Source organism: Moschus berezovskii, chromosome 25 (genome assembly GCF_049115385.1).
Source record: "Moschus berezovskii isolate FMDL1 chromosome 25, NW_MosBer_1.0, whole genome shotgun sequence".
NCBI lineage: Eukaryota > Metazoa > Chordata > Mammalia > Artiodactyla > Moschidae > Moschus > Moschus berezovskii.
Genome location: NC_142484.1, coordinates 7,170,858 through 7,194,974, shown reverse-complemented (window position 1 = coordinate 7,194,974; position 24,117 = coordinate 7,170,858). Strand labels below are relative to the sequence as shown.

Below are 24,117 nucleotides of genomic sequence, written 5' to 3'. Positions count from 1 at the left end.
CAACTCTCTTTTCATTTCGTCTTGGGTTTTTAAATTTCTCAGGTGCCTTTGCATGCCTTCAAATGCTTTAGTTCTGAGTGTTATATTACAGCTTTCTTTTGCTTCGTGGCTGTTTTTGTTCAGGAATGTGTGTGAATTTGGCTTCATAGATATGTCATGAAATTGATTTTCTCATATTTTGCAATAACTCCGTATGAACCTGTTAATCTTTTTCTTGTTCTGTCCTGTGGGGCTGGGTGTTTTTTAAGAGCCCTAGTTTAGTGCGCCCTCTTCTGTCAACACTGAGAAGTCCAGACACTTTGAAGGATTTGTTTGTTTTGAGTGGGGGAGGAGCGTGGGTCCTCTGATCTTGTTCTTTTGTCTTGCAGAACTTGTGAAATTTCTCCATTTGTTTCCCCTTTTATACTCAAATGTCAAAGCATAATTCCTTCCCTTCCATCTCTTTGCTCCCCAGAATTAACGTGTTTCAAAGGTCGTGTTTCAAAAATCCTATAGACAACTTCCAGTCTCTTTCCCTAGTCCAAGCTCTGACCTACTCCAGACACTCGTTAACATTTGCAGACTTGGCTTCTGTTTCCTGGAACTGAACACTTACTGGTTTGGCAATGGCTTGCCCAGATCACATGGCAAGTTACTGCCCCAGCTCCAGCTTGGGACAGACCTCCTCCTGACCAGCTCTGCAACAGCCCCACTTGTCCCGAGTTCTTCTTTCCTTCCTTTGCCCACCCCAAACAGTAGGGGGAAGACTGGGTGCCCAAGAGGCAGGGGCCAAAGAGCCCCTTTCCCCAGAGCAGTAAGGCCCAAGCCTCTGGCCATTCTCCACCCAGCATTCATGATTGCTGCTCCTGCAGCCTCTGGGGGACATCCAGGGCAGGGAGGGGTGGGGACACGACCCTGTGATAATGGAAACCTGCTCCACGATGACAAAACACGATTACCAACCAGCTGGGTGACTGTAGGAAAATCACTCAACCCCTCTGGCCTACAGATTTCCTCATCTGTGGGGCCCTGCTGAGCTGTTGCAAGGACGAAGTGAGGCAATGTGTGTGGAAAACAGCTTGGTGACTAGTAGCAGAGTTGGCCTCAATACATCTGAACTCTTAAGTATCTTGCATATTTGGAAAAAGGACTAGGGGAACTGTCTCCTTACCTGGGAAGATTCTTAGGTCCACAGAGTGGGCTTATCCCTGGGTCGGGAATTTCCCCTGGAGGAAGGCATGGCAACCCACTCCAGTATTTCTGCCTGGATAATCCCATGGACTGAGGAGCCTGGAAGGCTGCAGTGAGGAAAAGTCATCCTAATTTCAGCCCAGATCATGGGAGGTCCGTTCCATCAGCCCCCAAACCTTACTAGCAGATCCTTCCGAGTTGGCTCCAATCAACACAGCCTAGAAACCCCCTTCCCTAGGGTAGGGACCACGAGGGTGCTGCAGCTTCCTCTCACTGCTTCTCCCATTGGTCCATCCTAGCTAAACTAAGCTCTGGGTGCAGTGACCTTGCAAAGCTCTGGAGTTGAAAAGCACTGGCTCATAGGTCAGGTCCAAGCTCAGCTTCATTTCCATTCCTAAGTTGGTGGGTGGTTTGCGGCAAGGGTTTTCCCTCTCTGGGAAGCAAAGATGTGGCTCTTTTTTCTTCTACCTCCTGGGCAGGGATTCTAGAGAATGTTAGGCATATCTGGGCAGGAAGGAGGTTTGATGCCCTGCAGTCTGGGGGTTCCATTAACTTGGAAGCTCTCTTACAGCCTCTGATCCCCATCCCAGATGCCTGCTCCCAACCAGGTCCCAAAAGGAAACAAACCAGTCAGTGCTGTTAGCAAATGTAATTTTTTGTGTGTTTTAAAGAAAGGAGCCACAGTGCTGCATCCTGGTTCTCAGCAGCCCTTCCTGGGCAAAAGCCTGCAAAAGCCACAGTCCTGCACCCCCCCTGCCCCTGCCTGGCTCCTGGGCTCAGCCAGCCGCTGACAGCCCACGGAGGTAGTCCCCCGCCAGGGGCAGCACGGCCCAGTCGTCAGTCCGCAGGGCCACAGGCACTCCATCCGCCTGGGCTGCCTCCAGCCGCAGCAGCAACCGGGAGTCCGGGGGCAGACGGATGGCTACAAGGTAGCTGACGGGGGGTTGGGCCACCACCACAAAGGGCTCCAGGTGGCGGGACACCAAGGCCTCCAGCCCCTCTGGCCCGAGAGGGCACCACAAGCGACTCTCGGTGCCCTTCAGCAGGCAGGAGTCCCAGAGCTCCTCAAAGAAGTCCAGCTGGGCCCCCTCGGGAGGCTGGGGGAAAGGCAGGAAGAGGTCAGCGAAGGTCACAAGCAGGGGTGGCAGGTGAGCGTGGCAGGTGAGGCCGCTGGGTGTGCTATACAGGGCACGCACAGCCAGCCTTGCAGGAGTTGGGCGTCGAGGCTGCAGAGGCAAGAGCAGAGGGCGGGGGGGGCGGCCAGGGCACAGGCAGGGCACGTGGACAGCCCCCAAGGGTGCGTAGAGCTGTCCTTCCACACGGAAGCGCAGCTCCAGAGAATACACCGGCTCCAGCACCTCCACCTGGAGCCGGAGCACCGGGACTGGGCCCCCGGCTCTGCGAGGACACACGCTTAGCTGAATCGGGGCTGGAGCCTCCTGCACCATCAGCGCTGCAGCAAAGCCCTGGTTCTCGGCCACCAGTGAGGAGGCCAGTGCAGGTGCAGCAAGGGAGGGGCCCAGGGCCACCCCCAGCTTGGGCCCTGCCAGGTGGGCCAGGAGGATGTAGTAGAGGCGCGCGTGGTCCTGCCCATCAGGGTCCTCCAGTTGCCTGGCCAGCGCCTGCAGCAAATCCGCCAGGCCTCCCCCAACGCCTGCCCGCAGCAGGGCCCGGCAGACCCGCAGCAGGGCCTGCTGGAGGCCCCAGTCCGTGCAGTGGGTGGCTGCAGCCTGCAGAAAGCTGAGGGTGGCACTCTGGGCATCCCCGTCTGCCACCCTGGCCAGCATCTGCAGGTGCCAACGGAGGGCCTCCTCTCTGCCCGGCCTGGACACCACCTCCTGCCGCAAGGCCACCCTCAAGTGTTCCTGCAGCTCAGGGCCCACTCGATCCAAGAGATCTACGAAATGGGGAGCCAGTGCAGGCCGGGTTCGGTACAACTGGGCCAGTCCCTGGGTCAAAGGTGTCAGTACCACAGGTTGCCCAGCCAGGCAGTGAGCAACTAGGTATGATGCCTGGAAGCAGAGAGTAGCCAAGGCTCGGGGGCCACCATCCAGGGCTGCCCTCTGCCGCAGGCCAGCCAGGAGCTCCTCTAGATAGTGCCGGGGACTCCGATCCTGGCCCTTTTCCTCCTTTTCTTCATCTTCCAAGCAGAGCAGACACAGCAGGTGCAAGCGGGCCAGGAGGGCCATCGGCTCATGCAGGAGGCTGGGCAGGAGGCCACGGCAGAGCTGGGACCCCAGCAACAGTGGGGCGGCCTCCTCACCTGTGGGTCCCAGCGGCCAGTTCTCAGGAAAGTTCAAGAGACAATGCAGGTAAAAGAGATGGGTGGGCAGGGGCAGGGCCGGGTGCTGCGCAGCCAAGGTTAGCCGGCGAAGCAGCAAGGCCTCGTCCTGGGCCGTGAACAGGGCCTCGCCGAAGGCCGCCTTCAGAGCCAGCATGGCGTGCAGCAGCGTCAGCTGGGCTGTGCCTAGCAGCCGTACCAGCTGTGGCTTGAAGAGCACAGGTGGCTGTCCCCGAAGACCCCGCAGGGCCCAGCCCAGGAGCCACAGAAGCTGGGCCTGGGCCACAGGAGTGAGCAGGTAGGAGGCGTCCAGAAGCTGGGCCACAGTGGCCCGCAGCTCCCGGGCCTCCTCAGGACTGAGCTCCAGCACCGCAAGGCCACACTCGCCCTCCTCAGCCACCGGCCAACTGGGTGCCTGGGGTTGAAGGTGGACATCACCCTCCTCAGCTAGCGTCCAGTTCCAGGGACCACCCTCCATGGAAGAGTCCCCAGCCGTGAGCAGGCCCTGCAGGCCGGTCCCGGCCCTGACTTGTATCACCAAGGCGTTTCGCAGAGCAAGTGCCAGAAGCAGGCTGAGGGGCTGGGCCGGGCCCTCGCGACCCAGCAGGGCCCGCAGCAGCCCCAGGCAGCCCCCCAGCAGCCCGGGCCGGCAGCTCTCCAGTTCCCGCAGGCACTCCCACGCTGTGGCCTGCAGGGGGCGTTGCTCTGAGGCTGGGCCGAAACTTCGCCCCAGATCGCGACCCGAGGCCAAGCCCAGCAGCAGGGGCAGGAGCCGACCGGAGGCTCCCGAGGCGGGGCTCAGCGCTCCTCCTGCCGCCAAGGCTGTGGTGGCCGCCAGCAGCAGGGGCCGCCGCAGAGCTGAGGGCCGCGGGGGTAGGAGGACCAGAGTGTCCAACAGAGACGTGGCGGCTGCTTCGGCTGCAGGGGCGTCCGGCCACAGCTGGGTTGGGTACTCCAAGCTCAGAGCCAGCAAGGCAACCTGGAGATGGGGGAGGGCGTGGGGTGGGCATCACGAAGTTGAGGGTCAGGACACGGTGGGCTGGGATAACCACCTGGGAGCAGGGCTCGGGCAGGGGGGCCTACCTTCATCGGCTCGCTCAGCTTCTCACTCCTCAAGTCGCTCAGCAGGTCACGACCCAGATCCTCACCCTCGGGACCTGCCATGAAGGCGGACGGGCTGGCCCGGAAGGCGCCCAGGCGCTGGGCCCAGATTTCCCGGCCGAGGGGCCCCATGGTCGGGCACACAGATTCCTGCAGAGAGAGGCGAGGGAGGAGGCTCAGACGTGCGGCCCAGGGCCGCGCAGGGGCCCCAGGGCCGCTAGAGGGCGCGCGAGCCGCTGCGCGGACCCCGGCCGCGCGCAGACACCAGCGGGGACCCCGCACCCGGGTCCCGAGATGAAACCCAGAGGCTTCGGGGGTGACGCTGGGGCGGGCCGCCAGGGTCCCCGCGGGGAGCAAGGGCGGGGGCGCCAGGCGGGCCGCTGGCGCGGGGTGCGTGCCGAGAGCTCATTAGGCCGCCTGCCCGCAACCGGCACCGAAACCGCAGCACCGCCCCGGCCCCCGGCGCCCGCGGTAACGGGCCGGCCCTCTCACCCTGCCTGACTCAGCGGGCGCTGGAGCTGGGGCCGGCCGGCTCCTTCCGGGCTGGCGGCGCGGGGCGGGGCGCACGGCGCGTGGGCGGCCGAGACGGGGCGGGCCCCGCGCGGGGGCGGGGCCGTAACGGGGCACCACCTCCCCCGCCCTCCCGGCCGGCAGGTGCCGACTCGCCGGTTTCGCTGGCGCTGAGTAACTGTCCCGCTCTGCGCAGGCCCCCCTTCCCCGAAACCGCCGCAGGCCCAGGCAGAGGCGGTGGAGTTGGGTGGGCCCGGGCTCCCGGTGCCCGGGTCCCCGTGGGCGCGCCGACTGCAATCTCAGGGCGCTCGGGTGGCCAGCGGCCGGGGGCCCGCGCGCCTGCCGGGATGCCGAGAATGGCAACCCGCGCGCCCCGCGGCGGCGCCTGGGCGCAGCGCACCCTAGTCCAGCGCCCGCAGGCCCGGGGGGTCGGGGGCTGTTAGGTGGATCATGAGTACTTGGGGCTCTCGGTGTGGCCGCTGGGGGGTGTGCGAGGTGCAGTCGCGGGCGGCCGCGGGCCTGGCGGAACCGGTCCGGCAGGCGCCGCAGGACTTGGCTTCGCTTCCCCGACGCCAGCCCCGGGCCCCCCACCCGCTCCGCTTGGGGGCGCGGAGCCGGCGCCGTGAACGAGGCAGGCGGAAGCGGGTGACCTTTGCCGGAGGCCGTGCTGACGGTCGGCTAGGGTAAAGCTGGCGGGGCCAAGTCACCATCTGCAATGAAGCAGGAAGACAACGGGATGCAGACGTGCGGACTGGCAAGGCCCGGCGGGTCACGGGGCTCCCGGGACGCTTAGCATGGACCGGGAAACCGAGGCCTTGCCGCCGCAGATCTGGGGTCAAGCAGTGCCCGAGCCCAGTACCTTGACTTCCAGAGGGCTGGACCAGGGCTCTTTGGGGGAACTCAGGAGGCTGAGCCGGGGGCTCACCTAGCAGCCTCCTGGGTCCAGGGTCCAGGCTGCAGAGGCCCCACTGACCGCTGGTTTCCAGGGTACAGAACCGCAGGTGTCCAGACCCCACACCCACAGCCCACCGGCCTGAGAAACGCCCCAGGCTCTAATTAGCCTGCTTTGAAGATGAAACAGGCCTGAGCCCCCATGCTAGCCGCTGCCAACTGGTTTCTCTCCTTTCCCCAGGCTTGGGAGGCCCCTCCCTATTCCCATCCCGCTGCCCTCCAGATGAGAGGTGGTAGGGAGTGGTGAGGTAGAGCTGGAGAAGAGGCTTTCTGGGTGCCCAGGGTGCCAGGCGGATCCACCCCAAGGGACAAGTCCAGCTGGAAAACCTAGTCCCAGCTCCTCTAGGCCCTGGCTCCACAGTTGACTCACAGGCGGCAGCCCTAAACTACTTCCCTCTAGGTGCCTCAGTTTCCCCACCTATAAAATGGGAGTGATGACTCCTGCCGGGGAGGCTGCGGGGTGGGGCTGCCGGCTAATTAAGTCTAAGATGAAAGAGGCCAGGATGACAGCAGCCCTGGGAGGGAAGGCAGCTTGGGGGTAACAAGGAGCCTGTCTGGTTTCCCTGTCTGAGGCCCAGAGGGTGCTGATAACTGCACATCCCCAGCCCTCACCACTTACAGGGAGGGAAGAATGATTATTAAGCCCCTTTTTACAGTGGAGGAGCCAGGCTTCAAAGGGTCAGGAAATACGATATACTGGCTCTGGCCCCCGCTCGGCCTCTGACAGCCGCCAGTCTTTCAGAGCCTTGGCTCCTTGGGGCCTAGAGTCTGAAGGGAGGGAGTTCCTGGCGCTGTGCTTCTGGATGCTGTGGTGGGAGCATCCGCCTGGATTCACAGAGGTTCACAGCACTCCAAGGGACCCGAGGATGGGGTCCATTCACAGAGAAGGAAAGGGAGGCCCAGCCGGGTGTAGTCACTTGCTCAAAGTCACCGAGCTCCTGAAAGGTGGAGTCCAGCCTTAAGGCAACAGCCCCGTGCTTCCCCTGACTTGGCCTGCCACTCAGGGCAGCTACTCTCCGCCTTTACCTGCCTGCCCAGGCGTCTGCTCCTGTGGGAAGGGGCTGCTGGTACAGCCCCTGGCACCGGCCAGGCATTACACTGAGCTCAGTCCACCAGCATTGAATCTGCAGTCAGCAAGCCCACCCCTAAGAGTGACTTCCCAGCCCAGAGGCCCCGGGTGGGGGCTGCAGCAGGGAACTCCCCACTCCTTCCCCCCGCCCCGCTCATTTCTTCTCTTTCTGCTAAGCTTCCATCCTCCTCAGGGCAGCCCAGTTCTGGGGAGACATGAGACACAAGGTTTAAAATAGGGAAAGTCCGTTTCCAGAGGGGTCCTGAGTCACGGTTTTCTCATCCATGAAATGGGAGAGCACTGGCACTAAGGATACAGAGGCGCTTTAAAAATAGCACATTGGGGAGGTTTGGAAGCGAGGGGATGCACGCATACCTACGGCTGATTCACGCTGAGGCTTGACAGAAAACAACACAACTCCGTAAAGCAGTTATCCTTCCGTTAAAAAATAAAAATATAAAAAACTATGTAAGAAAAGAGCACATCAATCTGCAAATCCATAGAGAGCAGAGCCATGGGTACCAGGGAGCCATGGGTACCACGCTGGGGTGTGGGAGGAATGGACAGTGGCTGCTAACGGGTAGGGGGTTTCTTTAGGGGGCGATGAAAGTGTTTCTGAAGACAGTGGTGACGACTGTACAGCTCTGCGCAGATACTAAAACCCAATGAATTGGGAATTCCCTGCTGGTCCAGTGGTAGGGCTTCGTGCTCTCACTGCTGAAGGTGCAGTTTCAACCCCTGCTGGGGGAACTAAGGTCCTTCAAGCATGGCCAAAAACAAAACAAAACCCCACTCACTGACTTGTACAGTTTGAAAGGGTGAATTTTATGGGTATGTGAACTCTATCTAAATACAGCTACTAAAAATGATGTTAAAAGAGGTCCTCATGTACAGAACTTACACTGGGGGAGAATGGAATGGACAAATCAAAATTTCATGGAAAGAGATGCTGCAAAAAAGAATAATAAGGTAATGGGACAGAAGTGACTGGCGGGACAAGGATTTAGCTGGGGCGCTCAGAGAGGCCTCTTAGAAGAGGGCATGTCTGGCTGAAACCTGAGTGAGGAGAGACAGCCAGTCATTAAGCGGGGAAACGCCTTGGGGCAGAAGGAGCAGTGGAGGAGAGGCCTGAGCTGGGAACCAGCTTTGGCCAGTTCAGTGGCCAGAGAGCCAACAGTGTGGTGGGCACACAAATAACCAGCAGGAAGGGAGAGGAACGGGGTCAGGAGGCCAGCGGGGCCAGAGCACTCTGGGCCCCAAGGACTCCATTCAGTTCCCAAGGATCAGAGTGGGAAACACGGAGAGTGAGGTGTGGGCAGATTCCAGGTGCCCTGGGAACTGACAGGACAAAACTCAGCAAGCGATGGCAGCATCAGTGTTGCCCACAGCACTTCACAGTTTGTCAGGGCCTTTGCAGCGTCCACGGGGCTCCTGTCAAAGAGGGTTGGAAAGGCCACTATTTGAGCCAGGCAGAGGTCTCAGTGGCCCGGGCACCAGCAGCCTGCTTTAAGGCCGAGTTCATTCTCAAGAGCTGCTCGTCTTCCCAGCCAAAGTGAATCTGAAGCATCTCTTCACAGCAGAGTTGGAACTTGGAGCCCTCCGTACAGGCGTGGCTGAGCCCAAGTCCCTGGCTGGGGCAGCCCGACTCCAGGACCAGTGTTCTGCTTGTCTTCTCATCACAGCTCCTGGAAGCTCTTCCATCTCCAGCCGCCATGCTTCTAAGCCTAAGCCCCACCCTCACCACCCCCAGCTCCTCCCAGAAGCCTTCTCTGAGAACAGGAAGGGGTTAAAACTTCTCCACCCGATTCCTGCCCTGGCGCTCCCCAGAGCAGCTCAGGATGGGAACCAAGCACTGAAGGTGGGTGCCAGCCACCGGTCTTTGGGGAGCATGGTCCTCACTTGCCTGTTGGGGTTCTGTCTCCTCACACCCCTGTCCACTATACCAGAGACAGGTCTGCTGAGGACACTTGGAATCAGCACTCACGGCTCGTTTTGCAGCCAGCCCAGGCCACCATCCCCTTCTGCTTGGACCATGACAGTAGCTTCCCCGCTGATCTCCCTGCTGCCACCCTCAGCTCCCCTCCCCTGTCGATGCACTCCCCTCTCGCCATCGCAGACCCCAAGGCTGCCCATCTCCCTGAGCCTCACATGACATGGCAGACCTGCCTCTCCAAGCTCAGACCTTACACCCTCCCATCCCCTCACGATCCAGCCACCCTTCAGTTCATCACACACAGACACACACCCGGGGCGTACTCCTGTTCTGGGGCCATTGAGCTATCTGATCCATCTACACTTCACGCTCTTCCCTGCTCTGCACAGCTGGCTCCTACCTCTCATTCAGATCTCAGTGCCCCTTGCCTGTCACCTGAAGTCAGTCCTGAATATTCACTGGAAGGACTGATGCTGAAGCTGAAGCTCCAATACTTTGACCATCTGATTCGAAGAGCTGGAAAAGACCCCGATGCCAGGAAAGACTGAAGGCAGGAGAAGGGGTGGCAGAGGATGAGATGGTTGGATGGCATCACCAACTCAACGGGCATGAGTTTGAGCAAGCTCTGGGAATTGGTGATGGACAGGGAAGCCTGACTTGCTGCAGTCTGTGGGGTCACAAAGAGTCAGACACAACTGAGTGGCTGAACTGAACTGCCTGTCACCATCCACCACTAATTGAATGTCCTGCACCACACTAACCGTTTCTGTCTTTGTTTGCCTTGCATCACAGGATACCCAGTGCTAGCATATAGTAGGTGTTCAATGAACATTTGTTGACTGAGTTAAGGAAGAAGAGGATGATATTGAACCGGCGCTGTGTAAACAGCGCAGAAGGTGCTTGCCCTTATGGACAGTTCACACAGTTCAGTGTTTACCCAAGTTCACATATACCGTCTAGTTCTAGACGAACCAGAACCAGAGACCATGAACCAGAAGCCACACACTGACAGCCCATAGGTCAAATCCGCCCCACAAATGTATTTTATTTGACCCATTTCTTTTTCTTTTTTTTTAAGTGAAGTCAATGTTTTAAAACTGGTAGGTTTCAAGGAATTCCCTGGCGGTTCAGTGGTTGAGACTCCAAGCTTTTGGTGTTGAGGGCCTGGGTTCGATCCCCGATCAGGGAACTAAGATCCTGCAAGCCACACAGAGAAGCCGTAAATAAGTAAATGATAAAAATTGGTAGATTTCACACACAAATTTCGATTTCCAGTTCCCAAATGGACAAAAGTGGGACCACTGGGTTTCTGTGCTTGAATGACATGCTCGCCACTGGCACTCTAGTTACATTCTCCACGCCACCTCCAATTTCCGAGAGCTGACTTTTGTCACTGAACTGACATTATAGTTTTCCTTATAATAATAAAGAAAAATAGCTCTACATTTATGTCTCTAGCAAAAGTTGGAACATGAAAGATTGTGTCACATGAGTCAAGAAACATAGGCTAGGGGCTTCCCTGGTGGCTCAGTGGTAAAGAATCTGCCTGCCAGTGGAACACTGATCCATGATCCAGGAAGATCCCATATGCCGCGGAGCAACTAAGCCCGTAGGCTGCAACTATTGAGCCTGTGCTCTAGAGCCGGGGACCCGCAACTACTAAGCCCATGTGCAGCAACTACTGAAGCCCGAGCATCTAGAGCCTGTGCTCCACAACAAGAAAAGCCACAACGAGAAGCCCGCCCCCCCACAACTAGAGAAAAGCCCTAGCAGCAACAACGACCCAGCACAGCCAATAAATAAATCATTTTTTTAAAGAAACACATGCTATTCATCTATTCAATATTCATTGACACCCATTATGTGCCAGGCACCGTTAAAGATGCTGTAGATACAGTGGTGGACAACACAAATCTCTCTCCTTCCCGGGGCCTCATTCTATACACTGGGTACCCTGGGAAACTTTCTTTCCACAAGTGAAGACATCTGAGTTCTTCCCCCATGAGAAGCACTGCCCGTGTTCAGCATTATCCATGAAGACTTCATCAGAGTTTCCACGAAGTCCCTACTGTGTCCCAGCCCCTGTCAAGGTCTGGTACAACCAGGGTGCTCAATAAACATTTATCGGATGTTTGCGAGTCCAGGGTAAGAGTGGATGGTTGACAAGGCTTAGTGTGGGCTGTGGAAGCCAGAGTCTTGGGAAAAGAAGGGGAAGGGGGCAAACATTAATGCCCCTGCCAGATCTCACATCATCATCAACACGGCCCCAGGAGGTAGACAGGGGGATTCTCAGGTCACGGACAATAGAGGCTGGAAAGGAAAGCTCCTCCGCCGGCCAGACTCCCTGGTTTCAAGAAGGTGTAGAGGAGGAGGCCCATCTGGATCCTAAGTCCACCCTTTCCCCACCCACCCAGGGTGTGCTCCACAGAAGTCCTCTGGGGGGATGTTAAGGGCCTCTGGAATCTCCGTCTTGAAAAACTACCTTCTTCCACTACATGCCTGAAAGTCCACCATAGGCAGGCTGCTCCTTTTCTGACTCCTGACTTTTGAACTGTGTGAATTCATTTATCAGATTCATTTCCTCCTAATCTGTTTCAGCAAACATTTAATATGTGAGAAAGGTGTGTGTGTGTGGCCGGGACTCTGAAATATTAGTTTATTTTACATGGCGGGAGCGGGGGGAGCTAAAGGAGGAAGGGGTCCCACCCCTGCTCTTACTGGTCAGCTGGTAAGAGAAGCCCAGGGGCCCAAGCGTCACAGTTACTGTGCCTCAAGGAGGCCACCAGGTGCTTCTGAGGATGGCCGGGCGGGGGGTGGGGTGGGGGGCTCCCTCCAGGAGGCTGGGCCGGGGGACTGGGCAGGGCATAGTGAATGGCTGGAGTGAGGGGTCCCAGGCTGACCCTGAGCCCAGGGTAGGACACTGGCTGCAGCCAGGCGAAGGAAGTTGGTCCTCCATCCGCTCCCCTCCAGTCTTGCTGCACCCGAAATCGGGCCATCTGGGACAAAGACGAGGGCTTTTGGGGGTGGGGCGCGGGGTAAGCCCCAATGGCTAAGGCGCTGGGGTCTTTCGGGAAGGCGGCGGACTCAGAGCGGTTTAAACGACCCTTCCTCCACGAAGCCCTCCACACCTGCCCGGCCGAAAGACGGGCTCTCGGCGGCCCCGAGCCCGGCGGGTGCTCTCCGCTTTGTATTGCGGCCGGCACGGCCTGGACTGCGGGTCCACCGGCCTGCGCGCTCCTGCGGCCCCGCGTGCCATTCCGCACGGAGCCGGCGACCAGCCAATACCTCTGGGCTGAGCCACGAATTGCTCAGCCAGGCCTTTGAGACCCGGGGCCGCCTGGGCCCAGGCCCGGTTCAACAAGTGTGGGCCGGGCCGCCCAGTCTCGCCCGACGGCTTCGCGCCTCCCCAGGCGTCCGGGGCGCGCCGGGCCCCGTCGGGCGAGTTTCACTCCATCACCGGCGGAGCGTGCGAGCGCCGGATAACGTTGCCCCTTCCCCTCCCTCCCCTGCTCGTCGGCTCTCTCTCCGAAACTCCGGTTGGCGAACGCTAGCCCTCCCGCTGGGCGGCAACCGGGCCGGCCCGGCAGCCGGGTGCCCTGCGCCCGCCCCCGCCCGGCCACCCCGCCCAGGCCGCGAGGCCACCTCACCGGCAGCGGAATGGAAACCGGTTCGACAGGTAACAAATAGGTGGGTTGTCACCGTTATTTCCCAACGCATGCGCCGTCGCTTCCCGGGCCACTCCAAGCTAATTAGCTCCAAGCACCCCCTCCCCGCCCCAGCCACCAACACACACCGCCGCGAGCCAATAAAGCGTGAACCCGTCCGGCCGGCTCGCACTTTAAGACTCCGCGAGCGGCCGCGAGGGACGCCAGTCGCGCCGGGAGACGCTTCCCCGCCGCCCGCTGCACCTGGCTGCAGGGGACCTCCCTGGGACCGCAGGACGCAACAGCTCCGCCGAGCCGAAACGGGCGCGCGCCGTCAGGGCACGGCCTCCCGGCGCAACGCGGGGCGCTTTGGCGACTTTTCCGACCTGCCCCACTTCCCACCCCCCGCCCGCCTCCAGCCCGGCCCGGGAACGGTGGGACGACTCCGGCTCTAGTTGCGGAAGCGGCCCGTGCCGCGCGAGGAGGGTTCGAAGATGCCCCGCGCGTTTCTGGTGAAGAAGCCGTGCGTCTCCACGTGCAAGAGGAACTGGAGCGAGCTCCCCGACGAGGAGCGCGGCGAGATCTACGTGCCAGGTGAGGCGCCCGGCCAGCGCGCCCCGAGCCCCGCGCCGCCGATAGGACGGCGGGCCCCGTCGAGCGGCCGGCGTGCGGGGCGCCGTGGCGCGGAGCCCGGCGGCCGGCGCAGCTGCGGCGCCCGATTTAATGTTTAAGCGGCCGCGGCCCCGTTAGCCCGCGCGGGCGCGGCCGACCCCGGGCGCCGGGGGGAGGTGGGCGGGGCGGGCGGAAGGAGCGGCCCTGTGGGGGCGGGGGTGGGCGCGGGGGACAGCGGTTTCCAGGCCCGGCGGGGGCGCCTGCGGCCGCCCTCCCCTCCGCCGGCCCGAGCCGCGGCGCAGGGGAGCAACGGGGTGTGTCACTGCCCCGGCGACCCTCCACTCTCGCGTCGTAAATCCAGAAAGCCGGGGCTTTTGTGAGGCGGGCGGAGGGCACTGGAGCGGTGTCACTTTGGGGGGGCCGGGAGCCAGCTGGAGTTTGGGCTGAGGTTTGTGCAAAAATGCAAGAGAAGACCCAGAGCGTAGGCCACCTTCATTGCTCTCTCCGTTTCCCTCACAACGCGGGTGGCCAGAAGTCCCCGTGGGGGTCGGGCAGGCCGTGGGGAACGCCAGACGGCGGGGAAGGCGCCCGGCTGCACCCCACCAGCCCTTAAGACAAAGGTGGGATCGGGTCTCACCTCGGTTAGAAACGCGCCTTCTTCAGCCTAGAAGAGGACACCAGTGAGCTGAAAGGGGGTTTAAAGAGCCCATCCCACAGCCAGGGACCAGCCCGGGGGAAGCTGGGGCAGCCAGTTTATTTTCGGAAGACGCCTTGACAGCGTCGGAGTCAACTTGGAATGAGTAACCCCAGTCGTTTCTTGCCCCGGCGGCATCTTCCTTGTTAGCCTTCTGTCCGCCCCACCCCCAACAGAATCTTTGGTCGGGAGCGAGCCGGTTTCCTTCGGAACTCCCCCTCCCCAGGCCTAGGGGGTGGGGCGGGGGATGCGCTGAACACCCTGCCCAGCGCCTCCAAGGGGGGAGAGGTTGTAATTAACCAACCGACTTTGACCCTTGATCTGCAGGCTCCCCGGCACCGCCCCAGGCCTTGTAGGAAAGTGGCGAAATGAGGGCGGTGAGGGGCCCTGTGAGGGCTCTTGCCTCAGTTTCTCTTCTGAATGCATGGATGGAGACAGTGACTGGCGCGGAGGCCTGACCGGTATCAGGACCCTATGGCCTAGGATGCTGGCAGGCTGCTTCACAGCTTAGCCTTGTCTCAAGGGCCTTGGCCCCTGTCTACAGCCTCCTTAAGACGAGGGAATGTTCCAAAAGTCCTGATGGTCCCAGTGGGGAGACATCAAGGGAAGTGAGCAAGCCCAGGATTCTCTGTGCCGTTTCTTGCTTCTCCAAGTTCCCCAGGGAGTTGATGGTGTTTCCGGTCGGGAAGGGGTGAGGGTGAGGGCCACACGCCCCCTTCCTTGCTCCTGCTCCTCCCTCACCTATGTTTGACTTGCTGCTTAGCTGCTCCTTTGAATCTGATAAACTGAACTTGGACTGTGTTAAAGGTGAGCAGAGCCTTGCTCGAGACTCTGTGTGCTGTTATTTTTAGTTTTATTTCACATCCCAATCAGTAACAGGTCATGTGTTGACTTTTACAAAGGACAAAGAAATTCCGCTTGTTCAAATCGTTGGCTGCCTTGTGTCCTAGTGGTTTTCCCCACCGCAGTTCTGGTGGCCGTGGTGGGAGTGGCGGTGGGGGGTGGGGGGTACTTACACCCGGGGGCAGGCCCAGCAGGTGCAGAGGAGGGCATCTGGATGGTCTGTGCCACCTGCTGCTGCTGTCCAGGTGAGGGGAGCTGCTCAGCCTGCAGGACCACCCTGGACGTAGGGTGGGGTCTAACCTGGAGATTCAGGTGAGAATTTGCCAGGCAAAGTCCTGTGGGGTCAAGCAAAAAGTAGAAGTCAAAGAACTGACTTTTGCCCCTCAAAGCCATGTGGCCCACTAGCAAGTTTTCCCACAGTTTTTGGAAATGAGAAAGCAAATGTTCTCGGGCTACGCTTGGGCGCCTCAGATGGCTAGAGAGTGGGGAGTGTGTTTTGTGGTGGCCTGTCCCCTGACTGGGCCATTCCATCACCAGCGGACCGTGATCCCAGGAGCCGGCTGGGCACGTTTCCTTCACCCCACCCCACAGACTCAGCACGTTGTGACCAGCTAAGCATTGACCCCGTCCGGTCCCCCCCCACCCGGGCAAGGCACTGGGAGGGCTGGGGAACGAAGCGTTTGAGGTCTGACCTTCCCACCCCAGTCCTCTGAGACCCTCAGAGCAGCAAAGAATCCCTGGAAAGAAGGGCTTTACTGACTGCAGGTTCTGGCCCCCGGCCTGGCAGCTCTGACTTCAGGGCACCAGGCTGACCAGCACTCCAGCCTATTCTCTGAGGCACAGTTCTAGAGGTTCCCACCCTCAGTCCCCCCTCAAAGCTGAGGGAAAAGCCCAGAGGTGGGCACAGGGCCTGGAAGGCAGTGGGCGTGGGAGACGGTGCCACTCCTGCCGGGAGCATTGCAAGGGCTCATGGTTAAAAAGCCCTCTCTTTGGGCCCCCCGGCCCCCATCTCCCCGGCATTTCTCCTGTTGTGTCAGGGCTGACTGTGGGAGGGCTGCTGGTTTCTTGAGGGTGAACTCAGGCACCTGTACCCAGGAGCTAAATTCCATCTCCTGGACCAAAGAGGAAGCTCCAGGAACAGAGAGGAATGGGGCTGAAGCGGGGGTCCTCCTGACCCCTGCTGAGAGGAATAGGCAAAGGCCGGGAAGGCCCTGGAAGGGAAGACCCAGCCTGGAAGCTGAAGGACACGCGCCAGCCATGAGCATCCTGGGGCCTCTCCCCTCTCCCCAGCTTGGGACACAGCGTCTGTGGGCCCTTCTGCCAGTTCCCCAGCATGTGCCCTCCCCAGGGAGGCAGCCAGGCTGATGTGGGGAGACTGGAGCTTCCCCAGCCTGGCTCTGACGAGGCCGTTGCAGGTTGCTGGGCAGCTCTCTTTCTGGCCGGCTGAGAGAGGAAGGCTGAGAAAGGCAGCTTGGGGCCCGTGTACATGCGTTGGGGTGGGACGGAGTGGAGCTGCGGCTCGATTGTGCCTCTGATGCTAATTATTCTAATTCCTGGGGAGGGCTGTCCGTGAGGTCCCCGTGGAGCAAGGCTGGGAAGGTAGGCAGCCAGCCCATGGGTGGGAAGGGTGGGCTCGGTGGGCTCCCTGGCTGTCCCACGGGGTGCCGTCACCCAAGCTGCCCTAGCTCTTTGTCCCTTGCTTGGGTGACCTGAGGCAGAATCCTGCCAGACTGTTTGTCCCAGAAAGAGAGCAGGTGAGGACGAGTCCTCTGGGCACAGGGAGGACAGGAGCAAAGCGTGGCCATTGTTAACAGCAGGTTTTCTCTTTAACTCTGTTCATACTCAACCGGGGTTGCGTGGCCTCCCACAGGGGGGTCCCTGTGCTGCCCCGGGAGGGGGATGGACAGCATGCAAGCACTGCCCAGTCCTGCGGCATCCGCCCGGGAGTGAGGGCTGGGGTGCACTGGGTGACCTTTGCTGTGGACTCAGTATGAAAGATGGTTGGCGGAGGGGGGATCTGATCCCGCCTGAGGGGAACACTTGGCGTTCACACGATGGGAACCACACGCTGAGAGACGGGTCCGTTGTGTTTCCAGGGCTGCCCACCTCGGGCAGTTGGCTTCACTGGCTTCCTTTCAGGCCCTGCTAGCTGACCTGGGGGCGGGAGGAGATGGGTGCGGGGGACCCTGCCCTTCCTGATGAGGGTGCAAGGCCGCTTGACAGGAGCCGGGGCCGTGTGGACACATGGGGCTCCCTCCACCCCAGTTCAGGCTGGCACAGCCCCAGCCTCTGGGAGGCGGAGGCTGGGTGTCCTCACGCCTCCTTCGGCTGCTCTGCCTAGAGAGCCCGGCCCTGGCCTGAGGCCTTGGATGGGGAGGACCCAGCACCCTGTCTGGTATTTGGGCCAGGAGCTTGAGGGACTTGCTGAAGGCCGAGGAGGGGGGAGAAGGCCTTTTAGGGGGGTAGGGGCAGCTGCTCTGAACGCCTCATCCAGGTGGAGGCAAACTGGGCAGACAGAAGGGAAGCCCTTGAACCCCTGAGGCTGCGGGGAGAGGGCCTGGCTGGTGCGGCCTGGCCACACTCCTCAGCTGTGGGCAGGCGATGAGTAGCCACAGCGGCCGCCACCTTGCCGGAAACATCTAATTAAGGGTCAGAGAGCAGCACCGGCAGGGCCCAACCAGTTCTGCTTCCTGCCACTCGGTGACACCCAGCCATAGGAGCGGCACGCGGGCGAGCGTTCCCTGGGCATGCGGCGGCAGCAGGACACGCTCCTGGGGGTGGCGGGAAGACAGGTTTGGCGGGGCAGGCAGGAGGAGGAGAGCACCCCACCCTGATGGCCTCACCTGCCCCTGGCTTGGGGTAGAAGTGGCACGGAGGCAGGCCAGGCAGGCCCGCTCCCTGTCCCCGGAACCCTGGCACCGTCATTTCGGGGTTTCTGTGGAATGAGAGAGGCAGGCACTGGTCTCTCCCCAAACGGGCTGAGATCTCAGAACCCTGGCCTCGGACCACCCCCCTCCCCGACCCTGACTGGAGCAAGAGAGCCAAGGGTGACAAGTCACTGGGGTGCAAACCGGTTAACCCTTACCTGCTGTCACTCCTCCGTCTACTGCTCCGTGTGCAGGCGGTGTGGCCCGGCTCCAGCGCCGGGGAGCCTCGCTCACGCTACCCGATACTGAAAGATAGAGAGGGTAGAGGTTCCTGTTTACCTCAACCTGGATTGAGAAATGGAAATTGTCATTCAGCTTTGAATTCCCAGGCAGGATCTCCAATAGCCGTGTAAGCTGGCATCAGCTGAAGCTGCCAGCTCTCAGACACACCCGCCCTCAGCAGTCCCCGTCCCTGTGGGAAGACTGGGGGGACCCCTGAGAACTCCGGCCTGACGTCCAGCCACCCAGGGCTTGGAGAGAGGCCAGACCGGGGCCAGGCGCTGGTGAATCAACTCCCAGAATGAGGTGGCTCATTAGAATCTCCGAACAGACAGACAGACGGCGCCACTGCCAGCCGAACGGGTTTGGGTGTCGGGCAAGCACATTCTTACCCCTGTCAGACCTTTGTTGTACTTTGAGGGGGCGAGAGCCGAGGCCTCTCCCGAAACTGGGGTGCCTCCACAGCTGCCTCTCCTCCATCACTGTGTCCTCCGCCCCCTCGAGTCCCAGCCCGCTGCTTCCAGCCTCGCCTGCTGCGTCCTGCTGGGGCCGCCCCTCCCCAGATCCCCATCCACTGTCTCACCGGCCAGGGGGCAGTGGCGCGGGGGGTCTGTTCATGGTTCTGAAACCCTAAGTCCACTTCCCAGAGGCCCACTCATCCTTTCCTCCCTGTGCCCCTCTTGAGTTTTCTTTCTAAGGCTTGGAGAATGTTCCTAGCTTAGCCTCTTCGGGGGAAAAACACTAAGTTGAAACATTAGATTGTTTGCCTCGGCTCTGGGGGTGTGAGGCCCCTCTCTTCTTTGTCACTTGGGAGACCTCCCCTCCTCTCTAGTCGGGACGGGGTCCAAGCCCCTGTGTGTGAGGTGTCTGCTCGCTGTCGCTGGTGTCACTGCCCAGGGTGGGAGCCCAAGCCCTCTAGGCGCCACTGTGAACTGAGCTTGGAGCGGCAAGGAGCGGTCCCTGTTGCAGGGGAGGCTTGCGTCACAAGCAGGCAGGCTGCCCAGGAGACTGTTAGGCCGCATCCACCTGCTGCTCCCTGACCTCCTCCCTGCTCCGCCCCGCCCACCTGTCTGCCTGCCAAGCTGGGCCCGCGAGAGTGGGGAGCCTGGAGCCCCAAACAGCTGCAGTATCGGGGATAGACTGGCCCGAAGGAGGGAGGGGTTAGGACCACGCAGTTCCCCACAGCCAGTGGCTAAATCTGCCTGGAGGAGAGGCCCTGAGTGGCCCTGACCACCGGGACCCTTCTGGGGCTGCAATGAGTCCCAGGACCCTGGGCCTCCCGTGGTGCCCTTTGTCCCTGCGGGAGCGTGGATGAGGCCTGGAATCCAGGGGGACTGGCCCAGGTGGGGCTGGCAGACAACTCAGGAGGAATAATTGGTAGCACAGGTTTGGTCCTCCCAGTTCCGCTAAGACACAAATTACTCAGCAGGCAGGCCTGTGGGCCGCGGTGCTTGGCTAGCGTCACCTGTAATTACCTTAATGGGGTGGGAGGGAGGTGCGGCGGGCAGTGGGCTGGGGGCAGCCCTGCTCTGCCACATGCCTGTGAGGGGCGGGACAGTGGCTCGCGGTTCCAGCCAGCTCACTGCCAGGGAGCCCTCCTGAAACCCCACAGAGTCCCCTTTTCTCCTCCAAGCCCTTCACCTTGCTGCTCTTCTCTTCGCAGTCAGCCTGGGCTTCTGTCCACCACAGCCCTACCAGGAACCAGAGCCGTCGGTGGCCGAACCCCCTTCTTGCCCCCTGGCTTTGGACATGAGCCTTCGGAACTCCAGTTATAGTGTGACCCCTGGGCCCTGCGTGGTGGCCCAGCTGCCCTCCGAAGACATGAGCCGCCTGGCAGGCCCGCAGAGCAGAGACCATGGCTTTCTGCGCACCAAGATGAAGGTACTGACCCTCACAATGTCCCTGAGGCCCAGGGGCACATGGGTCCACGTGGGTACCGCCCATGAGACGTGGCCCAAATGAGACTAGGCAGACTGGCCTTGGATCTGGGTCCAGATTTCTACAGATGTGAACCTCCCTGGGGCATAGACAGGGTGGGAAAGAAAAGTGAGTCTGAAGTGAGAATGCCATGCATTGGGGAGAAGCAGTGAGGTTCAAGAGATGTCCAGCCCTTTGGAGTCCTTTGTGGGGGTTGTTTAGTTTTGTTTCTGGCCTTGAGAGGAGGTAGCCCTTACACAGAAGTCCTTGGAAAAGCAGGGAGGCGTGAGTCCGGCTCTGCGCCCTGGCCTAGCCCACATCTTCGCCGCCTCAAGAGTGAGGTCTGGGGTCTGCTCGGTGGTCAGCTGTCCAACTGAGACGTGTGCCTGGCAGTCTCAGCCTCGCCCAAGTGTACTCTTCCAACCCAGGGCCTTGCATCTGGGGCGGGGCCTGGTGAAGCCGGGTTCAGCAGCCGAGGCAGGAAGAAGCACAGGGCGGTGGAAACGTCCCTGCTTTCCAGGAGCATGAGGCCTGCATTCCTGAAAGTTCTGGAACCTGGAAGCACCTGCCAGTGGTGATCTAGTGGAAGGGCTCTCATGGAGGTTCCTGTGAGCCAAGAGACCGGAGAAAACAGGCAGGGAAAGGCTGCTCCTCCTCTCTCACCCGTGGAGGCTGGGTGTTGTAACCCGCCGGGAATTACCAGGAAATGTGCTGGGCGGCTGACAGGGGAGCTGACACGGCGCCCTGATCCCCTAGGGCCTCTCCTCCCAGCCCTTGAGCCCCAGCAGCTAGGGAGCGCGTGGAGGGAAAGCAGAGGGCACAGGACCGTAGACGAGGCAGAGAAGTGAGTCCTGACCCCAAACAGCTTGCTCAGTGAGCAACACGGCCTTTACCCGGTGCCAGGAGCAGCGCAGGGCCAGGCGGTATGGGTGACGGGGGGGCACCTCAGGCCCGGGGAGCTTGTGCAGAGTGGCTGGCAACAAGGCCACCAGGAAGCACAAGCAACCTCAGAGCGTTCAGAGGTAGGGCCCGGAGACCACGTCTCCACTTCTGAACAGGTCCGAGGTGTTCCACAGTTACCCTGAAAATGAAAAACCTTTAGAAAGAGAGTCATCAGGGTGGCAAAGGGACCCAGACTAGACCATGTCAGGCTCAAGAAAGGCCGGGGCTGGGCTGACCCGTGAGGCGAGGGAGCTCCAGGCCCCCAGCTGTGGCCTCAGCCTGGGAGGGCGGCGCAGAGACCACGATCATGTTGTGGAGTCTTCCCCGTCCTGAGGCGCAGACTGAGAGCTGAGCAGCAGCTCGAGGATGCCTGGGCTTAGCGAAGGGGGGACTTTCTCTGCCAGGGAGAATTGCCCTCTTTCTCTTGGGAGCTGGCTGCCTGTCTCTAGAGATGGTAAAGAAGGGCCTCGCAGAAGGACTCAGGAGCCTGACAGGAAGCTGACTGAGGACCCAAGGCAGCTTCCGGCCCCACCACCCCATCTCCGGGAGCCAGCGGCCCAGAGCTGTGGCCCCTGGGTGGGCAGTGCCCCTCCTAGGGGCCGGGGGCTGGCGCGGGGCGTCTTCCCGATCTGCCATCTGCAGCCCCAGCTCCTGGGTGTCTGTCACACACACCGCCCTCGCCCACAGGTGACGCTGGGGGACAGTCCCAGTGGAGACCTCTTCACCTGCCACATCTGCCAGAAGGCCTTCACCTACCAGCGCATGCTGAACCGCCACATGAAGTGCCACAACGACGTCAAGAGGCACCTCTGCACCTACTGCGGGAAGGGCTTCAACGACACCTTCGACCTCAAGAGGCATGTGCGCACCCACACAGGTAAGAGGGGCCCGCCTGGCAGCGAGGCCCAGCAGCCATGCAGCCATGGGGGGCCATGGTGTTCAGGGCGGACATCCTCGTCCCCTCCGTCGGGCCGCTGGGGAGTTGGGGCTCCTGTGCCCCAGAGCTGGGTCCCTTATGCCTGTGCTACCCTCTCCGCAGGCGTGCGGCCCTACAAGTGCAGCCTCTGTGATAAGGCCTTCACGCAGCGCTGCTCTCTGGAGTCCCACCTCAAGAAGATCCACGGTGTGCAGCAGAAGTACGCGTACAAGGAGCGGCGGGCCAAGCTGTACGTGTGCGAGGAGTGTGGCTGCACGTCTGAGAGCCAGGAGGGCCACGTGCTCCACCTTAAGGAGCACCACCCCGATAGCCCGCTGCTGCGCAAGACCTCCAAGAAGGTGGCCGTGGCCCTGCAGAACACCGTCACCTCCCTGCTGCAGGGCGCCCACCACGTCTGAGCGGCGGCACCCCGAGAGGGCAGGGGCCGCCTCCTTGTTGCCCCACCAGGCTGCCCTCTGCGAGTTCCTGCCGGAGCACCCGAGGACAGACCTGGAGCTGGCCACGCATGCTCGCTCAGGCTGGCACTACTGACCTCTGTTTGTATTTGCACTGGTGTCTTTGGGCAGAGGCCGCTCTGAGCCTGGGCAGACGTGTGGGGCAGGGTGAGGCCAGGACTGCCTTTCCTGTGCAGCAGCTGGGTCCAGAACTTCCTTCCCAGATGAGGTTCGGGAAGGCAATTCTCTGTCCCTGCCTCTGAAGCCCCAGGGTAGGGGCGGCTCGTTCCCCGTGGATGGCAGTCGGGTGCCCTGACAGGACATCCCGGCAAACACCAGCGGTGGAGGAGCTGGTGATGGCCCACCCGGCTGTGTTCCTCTTGCTCAGGGCTGCAGGGCTCTGCTCGTCTACAGGGAGATGCACGCGCGTGTGCACAGCCGTGGACGTGCGTACACGGGAGGCCTTGCCACATATCACCTCATTTTTAAGAGATCAACTACTGGTGCCAAGGAGATTTTATTTCTTTTTTTAAAAGATGACAAGTGTACAGATATTAATATATTTTTGGTGCCGATGGCGACTGCTTTTAAGAGAGGATGGAGCTGGCTTTTCTCCTCCCCACGCAGTTCTATTTATCCTGGACATTTCACACCTCCCCGTGCCTCGGCTGTGGGGTGGCCGCCCTCACCCACCCTCATCTTTCCCAAGATATTTAATCGAAGACTTCCCTCCAGCCCTGGGGGAGGGTGCACTGTGCCCCGTTCTCTCCTCCTGATGGGACAGCCCATCACAGCTTCTGCTCTTCCCTCAGAATTCTGCCTCCTTCCTACATCCTTTCAAGGCCAGCCTCTGGGTGACTGAGAGCCCCCTGGCCTCCTGATGACAGACCATGGGCGGAATAACTCACCATTCTAGAGGCCGAGGGTCTGTCTGGCTGGGGCCGCGGGGCTAAGACCGGTGGTGGGGTGATGAGTCTGTGATGCGCCCAGGGGTCCACTGCTGGCAGTAACAAGAAGAGTACAGGGCCAGGCTGCAAGGTCTGCTCTTTTCCTGGCTGAGTCAAAAACCCTAGGACAGGAGCAAAAAAATTGGACAGACATATCAGAAGCTTCTGGAGGAAGGACAGTATGAGATGGTTAACCACTTATCTTTGTAGCCTTTTTGCTGTTTTTCTAACGGCAGGGTTGGCCCTTGAGCCCCTGAGGAGGGAGCCACCCCTGCACCAGCTGCTGCATTAGAAGGACTCGGCCAGGCTTCCCTGGCTTTAGCCGGGTTTCCTACTAAGAACAGGAAATGGCCGTGGGTCAAAAGGGAGAGACAGGCAGGGGCTGGAGCTAGTCTGCCAAAGAAAGAGAAGGCAAACTTGAAAGAGAACACGGAGCAGGTGGAGCCGCCCTGCAAAGCCAAAGCCTGGGTGGACCCAGCCTTGGCCTCTCCTGCAGCCTCCACACAGCCCAGGAGGCGGGAGGGGGCCTTCTCTGACACAGCTCTGAATGTGTGTGGATGGTTTTGGAAGAGTCTTGCTTCATTTTACTTTAGAGCCTGCAAGAGCTGCTGTATTTTGGAGTAGTAATGTATAAAATAACATTCTCTGGAAGTTTTGTCTTATTTACATGTCTGTATCCCTGTGTTCGTTGCCTGGTCACTGTTCATCTCTGTGTTCATTGCCTATCCAAGGAAGTTGCAAAGCTCTGTGTTGTCTGTTTTATTTTATAACTTTCCCCTCAGCTAGCAAAATAAAAGAACTGTCATTTTCTGTGTTTCAGTGTTTTTGTTTTATAGGCCTCTTTTTTCCACCTACTGGGAAATTAATCAAAACAATGGATATATTCTATTCAAAGTCTTAGCCTTTTATAGGTAGCAGTGGCCCTCGAGTCAAGACAAGAACCTGCTCGATTAAGTGGCCTGCCCATGGTCTAAGTGGTCATTGCC

At 60.3% G+C, this 24,117-nt stretch overlaps 3 protein-coding genes across 5 annotated transcripts in view; 1 reads left to right on the top strand and 2 right to left on the bottom strand.

Annotated features, from left to right (window-relative positions):
- Window positions 1-1,804: 1,804 nt before the first annotated feature.
- AP5B1 (adaptor related protein complex 5 subunit beta 1) lies at window positions 1,805-5,136 on the bottom strand. The gene is made up of 3 exons (XM_055415512.2): window positions 5,045-5,136; window positions 4,535-4,702; window positions 1,805-4,430 (listed from the first exon to the last, which is right to left on the bottom strand). Exons 2-3 carry the CDS (start codon window positions 4,682-4,684, stop codon window positions 1,947-1,949), a joined length of 2,634 nt encoding a protein of 877 aa, XP_055271487.2. The 5' UTR covers window positions 4,685-4,702; window positions 5,045-5,136; the 3' UTR covers window positions 1,805-1,946.
- Window positions 5,137-12,842: 7,706 nt separating this feature from the next.
- On the top strand, window positions 12,843-23,950 carry OVOL1 (ovo like transcriptional repressor 1). Its single transcript, XM_055415511.2, has 4 exons — window positions 12,843-13,253; window positions 19,618-19,835; window positions 21,501-21,690; window positions 21,853-23,950. The coding sequence occupies exons 1-4, from the start codon at window positions 13,154-13,156 to the stop codon at window positions 22,146-22,148; spliced, it is 804 nt and encodes a 267-aa protein (XP_055271486.2). The 5' UTR covers window positions 12,843-13,153; the 3' UTR covers window positions 22,149-23,950.
- Window positions 14,286-24,117, bottom strand: part of LOC129548761 (uncharacterized) — a 42,736-nt gene continuing 32,904 nt past the window's right edge. Inside the window, exons 3-5 of one of the 3 annotated variants that reach the window (XR_008684397.2) lie at window positions 23,093-23,253; window positions 17,894-17,980; window positions 14,286-15,143 (exon numbers count right to left, since the gene is read on the bottom strand). The gene's annotated coding sequence lies outside the window, so the exon portion shown is untranslated. Of the gene's footprint in view, window positions 15,144-17,893; window positions 17,981-23,092; window positions 23,254-24,117 lie in introns of those variants that run through there. The other 2 variants (XM_088832322.1, XM_088832323.1) reach the window with 2 other exon arrangements.

What these genes read in the sequence shown, in the direction of transcription:
- AP5B1 (XM_055415512.2), bottom strand. Translation starts at nt 4,684, where the DNA reads ATGGGGCCCCTCGGCCGGGAAATCTGGGCCCAGCGCCTGGGCGCCTTC. An exon ending in AGCTGAGCGAGCCGATGAAG is followed by an intron (nt 4,431 to 4,534) that starts GTAGGCCCCCCT and finishes CCCCATCTCCAG; the next exon opens with GTTGCCTTGCTGGCTCTGAG.
- OVOL1 (XM_055415511.2), top strand. Translation starts at nt 13,154, where the DNA reads ATGCCCCGCGCGTTTCTGGTGAAGAAGCCGTGCGTCTCCACGTGCAAG. An exon ending in CGGCGAGATCTACGTGCCAG is followed by an intron (nt 13,254 to 19,617) that starts GTGAGGCGCCCG and finishes TTCTCTTCGCAG; the next exon opens with TCAGCCTGGGCTTCTGTCCA. An exon ending in TTCTGCGCACCAAGATGAAG is followed by an intron (nt 19,836 to 21,500) that starts GTACTGACCCTC and finishes CCTCGCCCACAG; the next exon opens with GTGACGCTGGGGGACAGTCC.